The sequence below is a fragment of the Meleagris gallopavo genome, chromosome 3 (genome assembly GCF_905368555.1).
Source record: "Meleagris gallopavo chromosome 3, MGAL_WU_HG_1.1, whole genome shotgun sequence".
In the NCBI taxonomy this organism is placed as follows: Eukaryota; Metazoa; Chordata; class Aves; order Galliformes; family Phasianidae; genus Meleagris; species Meleagris gallopavo.
The window spans coordinates 85,991,532-86,010,256 of record NC_139406.1 but is presented as its reverse complement, the minus strand read 5'-3'; the positions used below and the strand labels follow the sequence as shown (position 1 = coordinate 86,010,256).

The following is an 18,725-nucleotide window of genomic DNA, read 5'->3' as shown; positions in this document are numbered from 1 at the left end:
TCGGCTCAGACTACATTACTTCAACCATTCAAAACTATGTGTAAGTAGGCAGCACTCCTTTCTTATAAACATTTTAATATAATTTAAGATGAACGATCTGTATGATATCAAAAAGTTACTTCGCTCAGCTCTAACAACTGCAGTAATCTTGCTTAAATTGCAAAATGTTTTGCTTGTTTCTCATAAACTTATATATCTTTTTTCTATATCTTTGTTAAAGCAGTATATCAAGAAAAGAATACAATGAAACATCATTAGCCCAAAGCAGTTAGGAATAATAACAATAATGAAAAACAGAAATTGTTTGTCAGGCAATCCTAAAAGAAACTGTCCCTATTCATTGCGGAGGAATTGGACAACATGACCTCTACAGGTGCCTTCAAAAATTCAAAAGACTTTATGACTCTGAGCTATTTTCACAGAACAGCATCAGCATGTTTGACAACATACTTCCATACGTGCAGTGAAAAAAAAAAAAAGATATAAAAAAAAATCTAAAATTATCAAACTCTAGAATTTCTAATAAAATATAATTCGGAGGTTGTTTCTCCCTCCAGCATCAAATACGGTGCCTTAAGATATCTTGTCATTATCATACCTTATCCTCTGTGCTGTTGCCAGGTAGAATATCCACCTGAATAGATACTGTGTCCACAATGCTTTTCCTCCTGGAGAGTCTGTCTTCATCTAGAAAAAAACAAAAACAAACACACACTAAATCAACAGAGTTCACTTTATGCATAACAGCTGAAAGATAAATAATCAAATTTCTACACATCGAATGCAGTTTTGTTTCTACATGCTATCCATAACCCTAGACCATCTACTTTATCATTTGTATTACTGTGAAAAAAGATCAGTTTCCTGTTTAATTATTCAGTCAGAGCAGAAAGAAGAATAACTCTTAATTGCGTCTTTTCCCTCCCAGTCTAAATCCTGCAAATTTTCTCTTGAAAATCCGTAACTTAAAAACAAATACAAACCAAATAAAGTAAAAAAGATCTTATTAAACTGCATAATAAATAGCATAACACATGATGATATACTATACTGCTTCAGAGTCATTTATAAAAGCCTGAATTTTTTTCTTGGCTGTGAAATCTAAATATTAAGTAAGGTTTGAAGGTATTCTGAAATGGAAAAGGGTTTATTGGCAGATGGCTCACTAACAGAGACAATAAACATTTCTCAATGGAAATGAAAAACAAACCTTCCTTATTTTTGTTGCTACAAATATCATATTCAGCAAGTCTAAAATTCATTTGGTGAAAAAAAAAATTCTCTCTGCTTTTTAATTTCTAGAAACATTCTGTAAGTCACTCTGATAATTTTTTAAAGCAACTGCAGATCAATTATGCAGATATTAAAAGGAACATAATTTCATTAACGTGTAAGATTATGATCAAGTGATCCATCATTAGATAGATTTTCCTTTTGTGACTTCATTCCTGAAGCCTGACACCAAGTAATCATTTCTCACTTTTGACACATTAACGTAAGACAAGAAAAACCAAAAATAGATTTAAAGACATGCCACGAGGAACCTCTGACTAATGGAGACATGAATAACCTGACTTTCATGCACGTCATCTACAAAACCACAAATTGCTATGTCACATTTTAGATTTCAGCTGAGATGATGACATCGGCAAGTGGCCCTTTTTATTTTCATTGTAGAGTCAGAAGTGCCTAAATGTGCTTGATACTAAGATGAGGATAAGGAGAATAGCAGTAATATGCTCCCTCCAGATGGCAACTTATTTTGGTTCTTTGTTTAAATCACTGTGCAAAACACTTCTGCAATGCAAATATTGAGTATGATCAGAGTTCATTGCAGCAGAGCTGAACATACTTGGCTTTTATAAATCAAGTTTCTGAAAAGTTACATAAATGAAATGGCAGTGAATGAACAAGCTTAATGAAAAACAATTGAGTTCTAGCTATCTTTGCCAGGTTCTAAGAGGCCCTGAGTATGTGAAGCAGCATTCTGAAGGACTTAATTTTTAATCCCTGATGGCTAAACTGGTACACATCTGCATACACAGAGAGGAGAGCATCTCAAACCATGATGGTTAAATGCAAAACTGAAGTACATTTGGCTTGTTGCCCTCTCTTGTAGTTGACATGCAAACACCAGAATGCACCTTTTTGTGATGATTTTGGATAGAATTTATCTTCTATGGATGCCTAACTGCTCGTCTGGCAAGTATTCATTCTATTCTAACATGAAGGTAATATGTGGGCAAAAAATTCTATAATTTGCAATGTTTCCGTTAGGTTTTAATGATGTAAAATTAATCTTCACACACACACGTAAAAGATCCTGGGGACAAAATAGCAGTGGGGGAGACACCAAGAACCCCTCGGGCTAGGGGTGACACCCAGAGGGGTGAAGGAAGGCCTCTGAGGTCACGTCGTTGAAAAAGTCGGAAGTCATTGCTTGGCACATGAAGCACAATGTGAGATGCTGGAGAAGAGGATCTTGGGATTGCACAAAACTTTGTGGGATTTCTATGGCAAGAACCAAGGGCAGGGAGAAAGGACTGAGATAGTGTGGGGAGGAACAAGCATGGGAAAACAGAGGGAAAAGGGGATAAGGTCATCAATCTCATGTAAACAGAATGTTGGTCTGTATGCACACCTGGCCATACTGAGCCTTATCAGTGCAATCTGTTCTGTCTTCCCACTCCATTGCTAACTCCTCTTGGTTGAAGAATACTCTTCTCTTTGTATAGGTGTGTACTTCGAGGTCTGAGTACAGCAAGTGGAATGAGGGCACACAGCATCTGTGTGTGACCACAAGTGAATATCAAGTTGGGCAGCCCAATATTGACCTCTGTAAGCAAATGCAAGTATGTCTGTTTGTCCTGAGGGGCAGGCATCTGGAGGAACTGGTTACCACAGGGACCGAGAGGTCCAGGCCAACTGCTATACACACTATGGAGCCTAGGGGTTAGTGGAAATCAGTATGTCTGTTGTTGGGCACAAAGGAGATCTGCACAAGCAACTGGACTGGGCCTTTAGGCACTGGGGCACACATCCAGATGCCAGTTACTGGGGAGACTGGGAAGTGGGATCCAGTGTTGGCTAGACAGTGTCTAAGCCCAGTTACTGGAGAGATCCACACAGAATCACAGAACCAAACTTTAGAAAAGACCTCTAAGATCATGTAGTCCAAACCACCAACTCACCCCCGCCTTGCTCACTAAACCATGTACCTCAGGGCCACATCTAAGCATTTATTGACTCTACCACCTCCCTGGGCAAGTGCTGTTACACCCTAAGCAATTGGCCTAAAAAATAAGTTTGCCTCAAGATGCAACTTGACATGATTTACAGTTGTATGACGTTCAAGACATACACTACATTTCAACTTTATAGATACTAATTTGGTAAGAATTTGAGAAAAAAAATAAACGACTTCACCTGGAGATTCATTTTCGTTTGCTGAGGAACACAAAAGGACAAAATGTTTACAGGAATCAAGTTTCCAAGGTAAACAAAGTGCTAAAATCCCTATCCATCATCCTTTTCACCAAACTGATTAATGCATATCATTTCCTCACAGACTGCTCTCTAAAATGACAGTATTATGCTAGGAATGAAACAAATCTTCCGAGTTAAGTCCCTTTCCATGTGCCCAGCAGAAGTGGAGTAGAATGCCTGCATGAGGAATATAAACAAACTGTGCAGCTAGAGACAGAATTTACTTTTTATTTCTCATTTACAAAACAGAATCTACCCTATGCTCAACTGCTGTGATTACAATTCAACATATTACTCGGAAAGACTAAAAATATTGAAGCATAAAAATATGTGGTAAAATCTTCATTTAACTTGATATTGTTCAAGTAGAAATTAAATTGAATTAAAAAGAACTTATTACAAATTGAAATAACTGAATGGAAGTGGTTAAGTTAGCAATGTATTCACTCACCCCCATATTTCATCAGAAAATACTCTCAGCTTTATAATAATCTATCACAGAAAGAATCCTCATAATTCTGTGAGCTGTTGACACCTTCTTTCAACTTTCAACTAAGTTCTTGTAATTTCACTCAAAGAGGTAATTGGCACTATCACAAAAATGACACCTATGGCCTAGCACCTGTTAAGGGAAAGAAAATAGGAAGCTACCATAATTTGGAGTTCTAAATTGAGAATAAACACAAAAGGCAAACCTTGCAGATTCACACAGGCATACTAGGAAGGAGATAAGCAAAAAAAAAACAGGGCACACTAAATGCTAGGCAATTTCTGGCCTATTAGTCTAAAAGCCTTCTAGAAGCATTTTTTCTCTTTTGACAGGGCACATCCTATCAGTGCACACCACAGCTAGCAGGAGAGCAGGATGACCTACTACTCATTTTTACCTTTTGACTTGTGTCTGCATTTATGATATTTTCTGCCTAATGAAAATAGAGCTCAATTAATGTATATACGTATACAGAGAAAAATAGTTAAGTGTGTATTTAAACATTGGCTTTCCCTCCCACTAAACAAAGAAGAGAACAAGGTACCAAAAGTATGTCTTTCGAACTGATAAGAAAAAACAACAGAAAAGCAGCGAGAGGACTTCATCTCTGTATGTTATTAAATATAACATCATTAAAATTTACCACTAAGTATGACCTTTTTCTCATTGCTCAAAAAGCTGTTAAGCTGTTTCTTCCACCTCAGCTCACTTAACCTTGTTGGCGTTAGAACCATCAAGGTTGGTGTTCCTGTGTAAGAATGTATTTTAGGAAGGCATGAAAAAAACTCTAGAAAGGTCATTTAGACACAAATGCATCTCATGTTATGTAAGAGGCTTAACACAATTTGCCAATCAGGCCATCTATCTTTCTCATTCCATTCTCACTCAAAAGACAGTAAAAATTTGAAAATATAACATTTCATTATTTGTTACAAACATTTCTGCAGATAATAAAATATAATGTTAACTGTCGTTGGGATGCCAGAAGAAATGATCTATCAAATAAAGCAACATTTCCCTTTTTTAGGGGGGGGAAATAAATAAATAAATAAATAAATAATCCAGCAAGAGAATGCACAGCTATTTCAGATGAGTCTCAGAATATATCATTCGTTTGCTCACAGCAAAACCACAGTCGTTCTCATTCTCTCCCTAGCTATCCAAAAAGTTTAATCAAGTACATCATTGTCTTAGAACACAATTGAACCATTCTGCAGGCGTGCCAGATGGGATATTCACTATCCATATGTACTGTTTACTTTCCATGTGTAAGGTACACTATAGAGGAATTTCTTGCTAGGTACTTTGATTTTCCAATAAATTTATGCTTCAGACTGATAAGTCCCATAGTCCCATTACAGTAACAAGCAGTTATATAAAGCCAAAAAAAACATGTATTGTTAGTAAAAAATAATTTAAAAAAACCCTCTTAAAACAATTTTTCTGTACAGTTCTTAACAGTATGTTGAAAAAATACCAAGAACAGAAAGTCAAGAATGTCACGTACAATGCAGTCATTAGCACAATATTTATATCTAATAGGTAGGTAGTATGAACTTCCACCAATTTTCCTTGGGCATACTTTATTTTAATCATATTTCCTGACACTATGTTAGTAATGGAGGCAAACATAACATTGTTTATTAAATTAACAACTGCTCATTCTTTATAAAGATGTGAAGCAGGCTCATGAACTTTGTGCCTCACCTCCTGATTTTAAGGAAAAAAAAAATCATAAAAAGGACAAAAAGTGAAAACATCATAGCAATAACAAAGTTGCTCATCAGAAAAAAATGAATCTTCAGAAAATAAAATTGTACTATGATTAAACTTAATTGTCAAACAGTCACACTACATTTCATTGGATGTGCTGACAGACAACACCTTAAGAAAGCATTATCAATAACCAGTACTTAGCAGTTTTACAACTTACCTGTTACCTGGGGTACGTATGGAATGGACAATCTTTCCACACTGTATCCACTGCCGCCTAATGATTCTGCAATCTTGTTTGTCAAGAAAAATAAATTTTTTTCGTGCTTCTCTAATGATTTTGGAAGGCTGTTAAGATATACATTTGAAGTTATTATCTAGCTATACATCTAGTTATTATCTCCATTATCTAATAAAGATTGGGTAATCGAGCAAAATATTACATTGTATGCAAGCAACCAAAAAAGGGCTGATGGTGATGACTTGATATAAAGAAAACGTGATCAGTTATATATGAATTGACATAATCTCTGGAATAAGAAAAAATACAACTCTGCAATATTTTAAATTACTTAACACTTCTGGGTTATCTGAAAAACATTTCTCAATTACTCCTCAACATCTCAAAAGAATATGGCCTCTGTTAAATATAGAAATCTCAGTAAATAAATGGCGATTATTTATCATTTGTCAGCAACATGCCCTTGCCACAAAGAAGGCAAATGGTATCCTGGGTTGCAATAAGAGGCTATGGCAATGCCAAAAGGTTGCAGGAAGTGATACTTCCCCTTGACTAAAGGCCACATCTGGAGTACCATGTCCAGTGCTGGGTTCCCCAGTAAAAAAGAGACTGGAGAGCTTTGAAGGAAAATCAACAGCATGAACAAACACAAAATCATCAAATAGCTTGGGTTAGAAGGGACTTCAAAGACCATCCAATTCTAGCCCCCTTAGATCAGGTTGCCCAGGGCCCCATCCAACTTGCCCGTGAATTTGCAGGGATGAAGAATTCATGACTTCTTTGGGCAGCAACCTGTTCCAGTGTCTCACCAGCCTTCCAGTAAAACATTTCCACCTAATATCTAGTCTAAATCTCCCCTCTTTTAGTTTAAGATAATTATTCCACTGACTAGAGCTCCCCTCCTATGAGAAACAGTGGAGAGAGCCGAAACTCTTCAGCCTGGAAAAGACACAGGGAGGAAAATGTGTATGAATAACTGAAGGGAGGGTGCAAAGACAGCAGAGCCATACTCTTTTCAGTGGTACCCAGTGCCAGGAAAAGAGGCAATGGGCACAAACTGAAACACAGAAGGTTCCATCTGAATCTGAGGGAACATTTATTTACCATGAGGGTGACCAAGCATGGACACAGGCTATCCAGAGAGGCTGAGTATCTCCAAGGAAGGATAAAAACTTGGAGGTGATCTTCGGCAAAGTGCAGTAGTTGCCTGAATTGGACTAGATGACCTGCAGAGATCCCTTCCAACTTTACCCATTCTGTGATTCTGGAAATGCATTTTGCTGTGTTGATCCTTACACCATATTATGCAGACAAAAGTATATCTGACTACAATTTAAAAAGTGTCAAAAAATCCAATTTCCTTATATTATATAGTCCTCTAATACTTGGTTTTCTTCTGTCTACCCAGTACGCTACTTAAACTCCTTCTGTTCACATTCACAAGACACTTCAATGATGTGCAACAGTAAAGGAGAAATTATACTGTACATCAATTAATATTCTATGTCTACTTACTTGCATTTGTCCTTGAAAATTGTTTCTGGCAGAAAATATGATGCTTCCAGACTTCTAGTTTCAATGACCTGAAAAAAGACAAGGCAAACAGTATGGAGTATTTTCAATATTTATTGCACTCAATAACTAAAATGCCTTAAAGAAATATACTCTAGCAGATTATCAGTCCTTCATTAATATGTATCTCATAAAAAACAAGCCCTTCACAGTTTCTTTTAGCCAGAGAAAGATACTGTGGCACCCACCCTTTTAAATAAAAATTCTGATTCTCATGGTCTTGCCTATGTCAAAACTGTTTATCAAAGCCAGTAAGGCTATAAAGTCTTACACCAGATAGCGATTTAGACCTTTAGACCTTTATCTATGGTAACATGAACAAAATATAACTATTATAGGAGAGAATAATTCTTCGCATAAGTTTAAGAGTCTGCAAACAAAGCAGATGATAACAAGGAGATAGAAGACAAGAAACAACAATAGCAGACATAAATACAAGAGGTCAAGAATGCAAGCAATTACTTAAAATAATTTATTTACTCATTATGTATGCCATACCAAGTGACTGATTACTCATATTTTACCTTGCTGACATGCTGACAGAAGGCCGGGACTGCAATCATCTGACTCAGAAAGTTTAGATACGCTGCAACCAATGCCATGACACCACAACGATTAAACATTGGTAAATTATCCTCATTGATGATGGCAACGTCCTGAAACATAAAGGACAGCAATTATATTCTCCAAAGTTGACATGTTGTCTCAAACATCCGGAAGTCAGCAGTAGTAGTAGTTATCATACTAACATTACTATCTGATGACATGGAATTTAATATCTTTCCCCTTATCCTAATCTTTTAGCTCACTCTGAGTTAGGGAAATATTCTGAAATGGAAGGGTTCGTAGGATGTAACTCCTCTGAAAATAATTAAATCTACTCAACTTTCTCAAAAAGAGTGTATAGGGTAGTAACTAGTAGCCTTTCTGCCTTCACAATTTCCACTTGTGGATCAGGAAAGTCATGAACGGTACTTCAAAAATTACCTCTGAGTCACAGATACAATATAATAAAGGGAGTTACCTAATGCTCATTAGCATTGCTATTATTTATTAGATTGTATTATTTCTTCTCTAGTAAAACTCCTAACATTTTCATCAAGTGAGGATATGGTTCGGTGATAAATTTTAAAATTAAGGATGCACTCTGCATTTCAGAAGTTTCATAATGTGGACACACATAAGAGAACAAGGCTAGTTACAGACAGTGAACTGAGAACACAGTACACAATCTTGTAAAAATTTTCTTGACACATACTAGCAATTTTTTTTTTTGAATGCTTTAATTATAGCACAGATTAAGACACTAAGATTCAAAGTTTCACTGAAGTCTGAATAACATAAGAGAAATGTTAAAGAACAAAGCCTCTCAAGACTGATATAATTTTAGCATAGTAAGATTAAATAACCTGTTTTGACAAAAGATCAAGCAGTCAAGCAAAGGCTTTCTTCCAGAGCAAGGACACTCAAAAAATTTAACATGGAACACTAAGCAAGATCAGAGTTTGTAAAAAAAGTTATTAGTTAATGAAACTATTCGTCATTCTAGGGAATGTTTCAACAGATGTCTGCATCTGCTCAATTGGATAAGGAGAACATGTTGTAGAAGTTTGTAAACAAATCTGATCAGCTGAAGTTTCAACATTTTATACATTGAGTATATTTGCTTGAAGGACTGATCATATTAGGACTGAGTTACTTGATTTCCAATTTAAATATCAATATACAAACAAAAGTACTCACATCTGACTTCACAAATATGAACTATTAACCAATGAACTCAACACTGATTCAAACTCATACCTGAAGAGCAATAGCTAATCGAATAAGATCAATAACCACTTCTTCATTAGCTAATTCAATTGTAATAAGAGTTAGAGATGTATACAGCAGCTCAAAGTTCTTTTGGACATTGTCTTCTTCTTTACAGCCTAAGTAGATGTGTCTGTATAACTGCTGACCATGCTACAAAAGAGAATAAACAAACAAACAAAAAAAAGAGTATTAAAATGCAAGAATAATTTAGGTTAGAAAAGGTACAGGTACTGTATCCCAACTCCTGACTCAAAGTTTAACTCTGATTTTAGATCAATTTGGATGGGTATTTAGCAAAAAATAAAAAATTAGAAAAAGAATATCCAAAGATACACGCACATACACAAGTACGTGAAGACCACTGTATGGGGCTGCTGAATCATGGCCTGAACCTCTGATTAATCACCTGAGGCAAGCAATGGGTCAGCCACAGGAGCACAGATGAAGGCAATTCACCTGTGCTATGAAGGGGTGGAGTCTGGCTCCACCTGTCCTAGACCCATTTAAGAGCTGACTGGAGAGTGGATCTTTCTGGAGATCCACTCCACCAGAGTCTATTTTGCGAGCCCAGGGTAGGGTGAGTGTCGTTCTTTTTTTTACTCCAATATAACAATTACATCAGCCAAGTTCCTGGATACACTATACTATCTGTATATCCATTGATTATACAACCGCTAAGAAGACAACTAGTCTACTATAAAGAGAATGGCTTCATTCTAAATTGCACATGAATATTGCACTGTCGGACAGTGACATAAATTTCATACTGAAGTATTCAGTAAGATATTGCTCATTTATGAAAAGGAGAAAATAAAAAATAGATCTTGAAACAGTCATGTAATTGAGAAGTTTCAAGGATTATCTGTGTTCTCTTCTGTAGATACCAAATTTGCGCATTAAGAAAGTCTTCTTGAATAGCAAAGAAATAACACCTTCTAGGAGGCAGTTAGAAGATGCACATAGTCTAGTGGACTAGTGGAGAACATAGGTTTATCTAATGAAAGACCCTCAAATTCAAAAGCAATTTTTATGTCCTCCTAATGCTGTACTTAATCAAATTTTGGTAATAAAATGATTATTTCAACACAAATACACACACACACACACACACACACACAAATACAGACACAAAGGTAAAGAAGCAGGTTTTATATACAAGACACCACTTAGTAACACTCCAGTATTCTTAATCTGTAGAGGATACAGGTTTATAACAAGTGACATAGATAATTTTCCCCATCTCTGAAAGTACTAGTTCATCTTCAGAAGGAGGAGGGCAATTGACTTTTAATATATGCTCTTCAAGAAGAATGCATTCACTTGAATACATAAGATTTTCAAAGTCCTTTTTATACTGCTAAAATCAGATTTATAGGTTCTCAAATATACTTAGGGGTCTAATAGTGGTATGTGTTCAATTCAAAAAGGAGGAAAACGGAGCTATTATCAGAACATAAGAGCTATTATGAAATAAGCACAACAAAAGTTGGTTCTATAATAGATACGGTATATTTGGAAAATAGAACTAATGAAATAATTCACTTCACTGGTAAAGAAAGGCGTTATATGAAACTAAATGCAGTTTGTGGACCTTATAGTACATACAGAGTATTTCTAAAAGACTACTAAAATGCCTTAAGTTCAACAGTTCCCTGTTCCCTGACAACGGCTATCACCAGCATCCTTAAATGGCAGGGGAAAAGAGTCCCCTGGCTTTGAGAAGGTGGACAGAGATGAAAATAACTTGGTGTCCGTGTCTAGATTAATTCCACTTAATTTTAAGTACTGAAATTCCTAAGTTTTATACACAATTCCCTTAGGATCTCCATATGGTCATTCAGAAGGTAACAGACTTTTAGAGAATGTTAACTAGCGCTCAACATCAGAAGCTTCATTTGATAATAAAAGATTTCTTTCTAGTAAAATCAGCATCTTCTAATTCATAGTTAAAAGGAATCAAAAGCAAAGCAACATAGGTTAGCTGTGAAACATGAATTTATTATTTTAGCCTATCTTAGAATGTATTAGCTTAGACAGTCATAAACATTTCTACACATTTCCACTCACTTCAGGAAGTTGTGTTTTTGTTTGCAAAAATCACACAACTGTAGGGGTTGGAAGGGACCTCTAGAGATTATCAAGTCCTCTGCTAAAGTATGAAGTATACATTCTGTACAGTAAGTTGCAGAGGTAGGCATCCAGATGGGTCTTGAATATCTCCAGAAAAGGAGACACCACAAACTCTCTGGGAAGTCTTTCCTAGTGCTCTGTCACTCTAACAGTTCTTCCTTGTGTTAGTATGGAACTTTCTGCGTTTCAGTTTCTGTCCACTGCCCTTTGTTCTGTTGCTGAATTTATAAGTAAACTCACACAGGTAAGCTATAGTGTGTAATAACAGAGCACACTAATAACTACACACATTCTTTCCATGTGGAAAGTAGGGAGATTAAAGAGGTAAATTCAACCCACATAAGCATCATCTAAAAGCAAATATGTCTTTCTTCAGAACCCAGATCACTCAGAAGTAAATGTGCTGTAAAAATGTATCTTGTAAGAAGGTTCAATATTTCTTCAAAGTTAACTTTAGACATAAGACATTGTACCAAGGCTTCTACATAATTTTTTTAATTAAAGAAATCTGAAAACATAATGAAATCATATAAAGGAAAAACTACAATTGTTGAGTTTATATCTCAACACACATATCTCAATATTTAGCTTTTTACTAAAAAATTTAGAATCAGTACAAAATAATCATACTGACGATAAATGAAGTGCTGCACAAGGGATCTTTTTAACTATAGAGAAATCACAGAATCATAGAATGGTTTGGGTTGGAAGCAACCCTAAGGATTATCAAGCTCCAGCCCCCCCAGGAGGCAGGGCCACCAACCTCCACATTTAATACTAGACCAGGCCCCAGGGATAGGACATCCACAACCTCTCTGGGCAGCCTGTTCCAGCACCTCACCACTCTCACAATGAACAACTTCCCTGTGATATCCAACCTAAATCTTCCTTCCTTCAACTGAAAACCATTTTACCTTGCCCTGCCCTTTCAAAGAGTTGAAATGATTTCAGAATCATGGTTTAGATGTACACTTGTATTTCACATAAGCAAGGATCTTCACCTAAGAGTTAAATGAAAATTTTATTCCGTGGAACCATCTCTCAAGTACCTACAACACTGAACATTGAAGACACTGTCATGTAAATTAAAATCACTGATAGATACTGGTTCAGAGAGTAAACATTACATATATTTTATTAAAACTCAAGAAAACAGTAATTGAGAACACATACAAGACATTTTCAGTCTGTGATTCTCTTCTAAGTTTTCTCAACCATTCACAGTTAGATTTTAAGAAAAGAGGGCTTGGAGGATGGAGCTGCAGTGGCTTCTGTATGTGCATAGGAAGATTTATTAAACTATAAATGGGGCTAGTGGATCTACAATTTGATTGCAGAAATATTTCAAGGAGAAATGAAAATAAGAACATACTTACAGCTATTATGTTACAGAAGAAACATGGAGAAGACAAAGTTATACACGAAGGAAGTACCAAAACTAGAGATGAAAAAGTTAACTTCTATTACCTTTTTCATGAAGCTCACGTCTTGCCTTGAAATTTTGTCTCGTTTTATCTTTAAATCAGAAACATCTGGTATTATTCTGCAAAGGAAACCAAGATAACGCTTCACAAAAAAGTTGAAAAGGGAACACAGCAAAACATATGAACTATTCAAACAAATTTGGAAGCAATTTCCATTTTAGGCCAACAAAAAGTTCAAATTTCAGTTGAAGAAGCTGAACTACAAACACAATTACGAATATCATAGATTTAGTTACCTCTATATGAAATAGCAAATTCTGTCCCCCAAAAGGAGGTAAACAGCTACAAAATCAGTTTAAAACTAAAGATACTGGAAAGATCATTTAATTTATCATGCACCGAGTTTCACCTGTTAAACTCTTTCCATCAATAAACGATACAGAACAGTGGACACTTATCAAAACAATACATTAGCATTTAATATTTGGAAGAATATTTAAAACAAGCGTTGCTCATCATTCAGATACTAAACTAGAATTGAAATTAGGCTAAGGAAAACATAAAGGAATTACCGTATCCCTCTGAGTTTTGCTCTGTTGTCATGCCGATCAATGAGATTATGCAGTATTTCCAAGACCAGCTGCCTTAGCTCAGAGTCCTCCATAAGTGAAGGAGACAGTAATGGGTCCAGAAATGGGGCAGGAAGTGCATTAGTTATCGTCATTGCTTTGTATCCTGAAGTCACCTGTTCACAGTTGAACATTAATGTGCACTGTGAGAATAACTAGCAGCTGTCACTAATGTTTCAGCAGGGTTTGCCTGACCTCTGAAAAGTGGATTCAGTTGGAAGCATGGTATCAGTTTTGAAATTTCCTAACATCACTATATATTTCAAAGGATTTTAAGTTATGTGCAAATGAACACTAATCTGTTTTAAAGTAGTATTTCCCAACTCAACCAACACTTACAAAAGGAAAAATACAGGTACTATTATTAAATTTATAAAAAGTTAACCATCCTGGGAGAAGTTGCATTGGACAAAATGAAGAAGGTAAGAATTTTAGCAGAGACTTATCCATTTCAAGCTGTGAGATGCTCACATATGGTAGCTGGTATACTCATGTGAAGGGAAAAATAAAAGAGTGAAGGCACATGTGAAAGATGCACGTACATCTTAAACTAAAACAAGATTCAGAAACTGCAAAGCATAAGCTGTTGAGAGAATGAGGGGTACAAACTAATCAAAAGCCTTATCATATTAAAAGCAATCATATCTATATGGTAATAATATAATAATTTTATCTTCATTATTTTTATTCTATAGCAGCACAGCTTTTATTCATAGGCAAGCTCTATTCCTATAGCATAGTAAGTAGGTAGGAATTTGGTTTGCAAAGGAGCATGAAGGCATTGTCAATGCCACAGGAAAGAATCTAATCAATCTTTTTTAAAATGGGAAATTACCAATTTTACAGACAGCAATACTGTAAATAAAAGTGAATATAATGTAGTGACAGTTTAGAATTGCCTACACAACTTTTTCTGCCTGTGTTTATGCATGTAAATTATAAAGTATTCTTTTGTATTGAACGTGTGATTACACTGTGCTCAGTTCAGAACACATCACAGGCAGGATTTCAGTAATTTCTAGTTACTTAAAACGTGTGCAGTTCACAACATATATATACCTAAATAAAAGCTTTGCTCTGAACACAAATTCCTTCCTACATTTTTTTGACAATATTTATTAATGTCTGAGTATTTCATTAAGTATCAAAACATTCACTTCCATATCTCTGTGCAGTGATAGGATTTAATTTTTGTATCCTAAAAGAATATTTAAAACAAAGTTCAACATGGAAAGTATTCAGTATCTTCTATATGCAAAATCTGGAACTCCCATAGCCTACCTACAGGCTATGTAACAACCCAAACAACTGTCTAAGTTCCACACCAACGTGAATGGAAATTGTTAAAGACAAGGGAGATAAATATTGTCAGGAATAGCTTAGGCAGAGCATATTCTATCTTAAATAAAGGAATGCAAGATGACCCCTTGAGGTCCTTTCTAATATTTTCTTATTTGTAATTAAATTGTAACAGTGACTGTTCAGCTCTTATGCAAGCCAGAATCGAGGATTTCCCATTCTGATCTGCAAACAGCATTTTACGTGATTTGCCTAACAACATTTCATGGCAATGCGGGCATAGAAACTCCTTTTCCAGGAAGGCATTCTTCTGCTTTAGTGATGAAATTGTTCTTCAAACTATTTCAACTGTTTTAGTCATTAAACAGTTTTCAGCTTCTGCAGAAGCCAGGATTCTATAAGCAAAAGCCTCTTACACTACCTACTTCTGAATCTTACTAGCAGGACGTACCTTGTTTTTACTGAATAAACCATGATAACTGTGGCATTTATATTGCAAAGACAAAATAAGGCTATGTAAGCAAATTATTTTGTTATACTACTGGTTTTTATGAGTCTTTTTGCAAGCAGCATAATACATATTAATATCATTTCCAAGACACAGAGTGCCAATATTACAGTTAAAACCAGCATTTGGGAAGGTCCTGATAATTACATTCTAAATGTAGTTCCTCAGATTGACTTTTTGAAAAATAAGTTAAAAGAATTAAATCTCTAAGATAATTCTGCCTAACACCAGGGTCAGAATTTAGCACTGCTTAGCTCTACATGAATTAAATAAAAACACTGATGTATGCTGTTCATCACTGATGATGTAAAAAGAACCAGCGGCTGAAATCCTGTAATTGCATCAATAATAGCTGCAGAAATGTGCTTTGCAACTACAAGTAAGTTGTCTCATTAAGCTAGGAAGTGTTTTATACTATCTTAGTACTTCATAAAGTACTTCAAAGGTGACATTGACAATTTTCAGAAAAATTCATAGAAGCTTTACATTTGAAAAACATAACTGTGATCAAATAATTACATACAGGTAACTTGGAATACACCAGGAAAGAAAAAACAACAGTGCCTGTGACTCTAGCACTTTGGAAATATGCATCCATTCTCACGCTTCAAATATTATTAGTCATTCTACAAATTATAGCCTAATGCAATGGATGAAAGTGATTTCACTTTGATGTTGCTACCACTGATATCTAAACCAATGAACTCAACCTACTCTCTCTCTGATTTCCTTTTGGATCTGCAGATCTAATTGTAACTGATATTCATTAATGTGCTCTATAAGATGGAGGCATATTTACTTATCTACTTGCAACCTAAGTTGGGAAAATGTCTCAATTTTACTAGATCCACGGCTCTATTTAATACAAACATACATTAAATTCCATAAAACCGACTGAAGTATTTTGATGTATAAACGCACACATAAAACAAGATATTGCATGCTTATAATATACCAAATAAAGAAGGCTTACCATAAGTAAAGACCTCAATAACATGATTTGAATTCTTCTAGTTCCCAAATCCCTACAATTGGAAAAAAGTGGAAAATTAATTTCTTAGCATATCTTCCAAATATTACACATCATCTGCAACATCGTTTTTAGTAACCAAATATTGAAGTCTTGGAAGGGCTGCGGGACGACCACAAGTAAGGAGCAACTGCACCTTATTTGGAGATAATAAGTGTTGTTGAAAAGGACATGTATAGCAAAGTTTAAAGAAATAAGCACATACAAATGAAAAAGCAGTAAATGATAAATGAGAACCAGATGCAAATCTTCACATTCCATTTTAAAATCTCCTTGTACATGAAGTGTTCAACTCGTGTATGCTTGACTTTATTTTCATAGGAATCGATGCTCTGAATGACTTCTGAATTGAAGTGCAATTGAAGCCATTACCAAACCAGAACAATTTTTCTCTAAAACTTAGACACTGAAAAAAGTAATCTGCAAAATCCTCAAGAGAAAAGAATTCACATATTTTTCAGATCACAGCAAGCCACAAATAACATCACTTAGCCTGTTCTTCATCTCTTCTGCTTTTCCACCTGTCGGTGCTAAAAGAAGTTAAATACCTATCAGTACATTGCCACATTGTGCTTTGCTTGCAAGATCTTACAAAATGAAAATGTAGTTGGAGTATGTTGCTTTATTCAAAGGCACTCATCCAGTGAAGATCCACTTTCTTGATGTGCAAAACGCCTTGTCCACCAATGGAAAGAGCAAGTCTCTTTACAAGTAAAAAGTTGGCCTCTACCTAACAGTGGAAAATTTCACCTTCACTGGCTATAACATTAGTTATATATTGCAGTTATTGGAATGTCTTGTATAGTAGAGACCAAATTTTCAGTAAAGTACTGCAAGATTGTAACAGCAGTCACAAACCTTTCTGCAGCAGACATATACACATAATAACATACTACTCAGTCCCATGTTTATAAAGAATCCCATCAAAGAAAACTGTGAAGTTTAAAACCAAACATCTCTCCTCCTGCAACTAACAATGCAATACAAATCTCTAAATGGATCCACATTTCAAATACCTTCTTAATAAGTGTAAGTTGCCTGGAACAGACAGATTTCAGATTTCTATCTTTTATGGGACACTACAGCCAGTGCCGTGCGGACACAGTACAAAAATCTACCAAGAAGCCAGAAGAATAACTGCAAATTCCTATGCAAACTGTAGAGGAGCAGAAAACTAGCAAGGAGTAAGTGGTAGAAAGTATTCTTGCATGCTTTGAAAGAATAGGAGCAACCATTTCAGTTACCTTCCTCATACTGAGCAAAAGTAGCCTTTAAACATTACAACTACAGTTACAAGGGAAAAAAAAAAAAAGTATTAATAGCATGGCAACCTTTTAATTATAAGTTTATAACAGGAGCCTGCCCACTTATAGCTTTCTCCTATTTTTTAATTAAAAAAAAAGGCAAAATCTAAAATGAAATAAATTCACTAGTTTCTGCAATTTATTAATTTGAAAACAGCTTATACAGAATGCAAAAAAGCAAGAACTGTGCAAATTACACTGCTACTTTAAGTAACAGTCATAGTTCAATTTCCTTCACTCAGAGAAAAACATTTTAGAAGTTATGTGATGAACAGTCAAGTAAGAAGTTAATTTCAGAAATATCTGTAGAGATATGGAGAGCAGAAATGTTTTATTGCGAAACATGGAGCAATCCAATCAAGTATTTTCTACTAGTGATATACCTGAAAACTGAGTTCATGCTGCTGATGCTATGCCTTTTTTCTGCATAGCATTTAATACAGCTCCTACTGAGACTTTGGGTAGGAATTCATACTAACCCAAGGTGACTTGTATCCAGTGACTGTGAAGTTGCTCCAAAAACAGGTACTTTTCCCATAATGAACATCATAATTTCTGATCTCTGGTAATCTGGTAGATTGCTTCCAAAAAATCCTAAATAAAAACACAATGAAAGCACAAAAGGAAGGAGAAATACAGCCTTATTAACCTAAGGAATACATTTGCAAGGTCAAAATAGACAAACAAAATGTTTATTCTATTTGGGCATATCTTTTTAAATAAACTGATTTGTTTTAGGGCATGACATTCATGAGTTCATTTCTGCTTAATGGCACAGTGACTCTCTTCATGACACAAATTTTTTTTTTGAACCCCAATACTTTATAATTTCACCTTCTTAAACACAAAATTGAAAGTTAAATATGTGAAATCTCTCTTATAATTACTGAGGAACTGTGTTTCTTGTGGAACAGTGTCACTGCTTTTGTCTCTTCATATGTCACTACTTAAAATTTACTAACAAATCTTAGAGGTATACAACTATTTTATGACTATTCCTTTGCTTAGAGACTACTGCTGTGCAGTAATGTAAAAGCAACTTTCATAGAATTAAAAAGACTTTTTGATATATATATATGCATAT

At 35.2% G+C, this 18,725-nt stretch overlaps 1 protein-coding gene across 8 annotated transcripts in view; it reads right to left on the bottom strand.

The window, feature by feature from the left end:
• Positions 1-18,725, bottom strand: part of EFR3A (EFR3 homolog A) — a 70,881-nt gene that overhangs the window by 7,084 nt on the left and 45,072 nt on the right. For all 8 annotated transcript variants that reach the window (XM_085221693.1, XM_085221692.1, XM_085221695.1 and 5 more), the window contains 9 exons: positions 18,121-18,235; positions 16,281-16,332; positions 13,444-13,616; positions 12,915-12,990; positions 9,306-9,467; positions 8,027-8,158; positions 7,446-7,513; positions 5,910-6,037; positions 599-687 (listed from right to left, as the gene is read on the bottom strand). In XM_085221693.1, the coding sequence (XP_085077819.1) occupies positions 599-687; positions 5,910-6,037; positions 7,446-7,513; positions 8,027-8,158; positions 9,306-9,467; positions 12,915-12,990; positions 13,444-13,616; positions 16,281-16,332; positions 18,121-18,235 (995 nt within the window). The remainder of the gene's footprint in view (positions 1-598; positions 688-5,909; positions 6,038-7,445; positions 7,514-8,026; positions 8,159-9,305; positions 9,468-12,914; positions 12,991-13,443; positions 13,617-16,280; positions 16,333-18,120; positions 18,236-18,725) is intronic.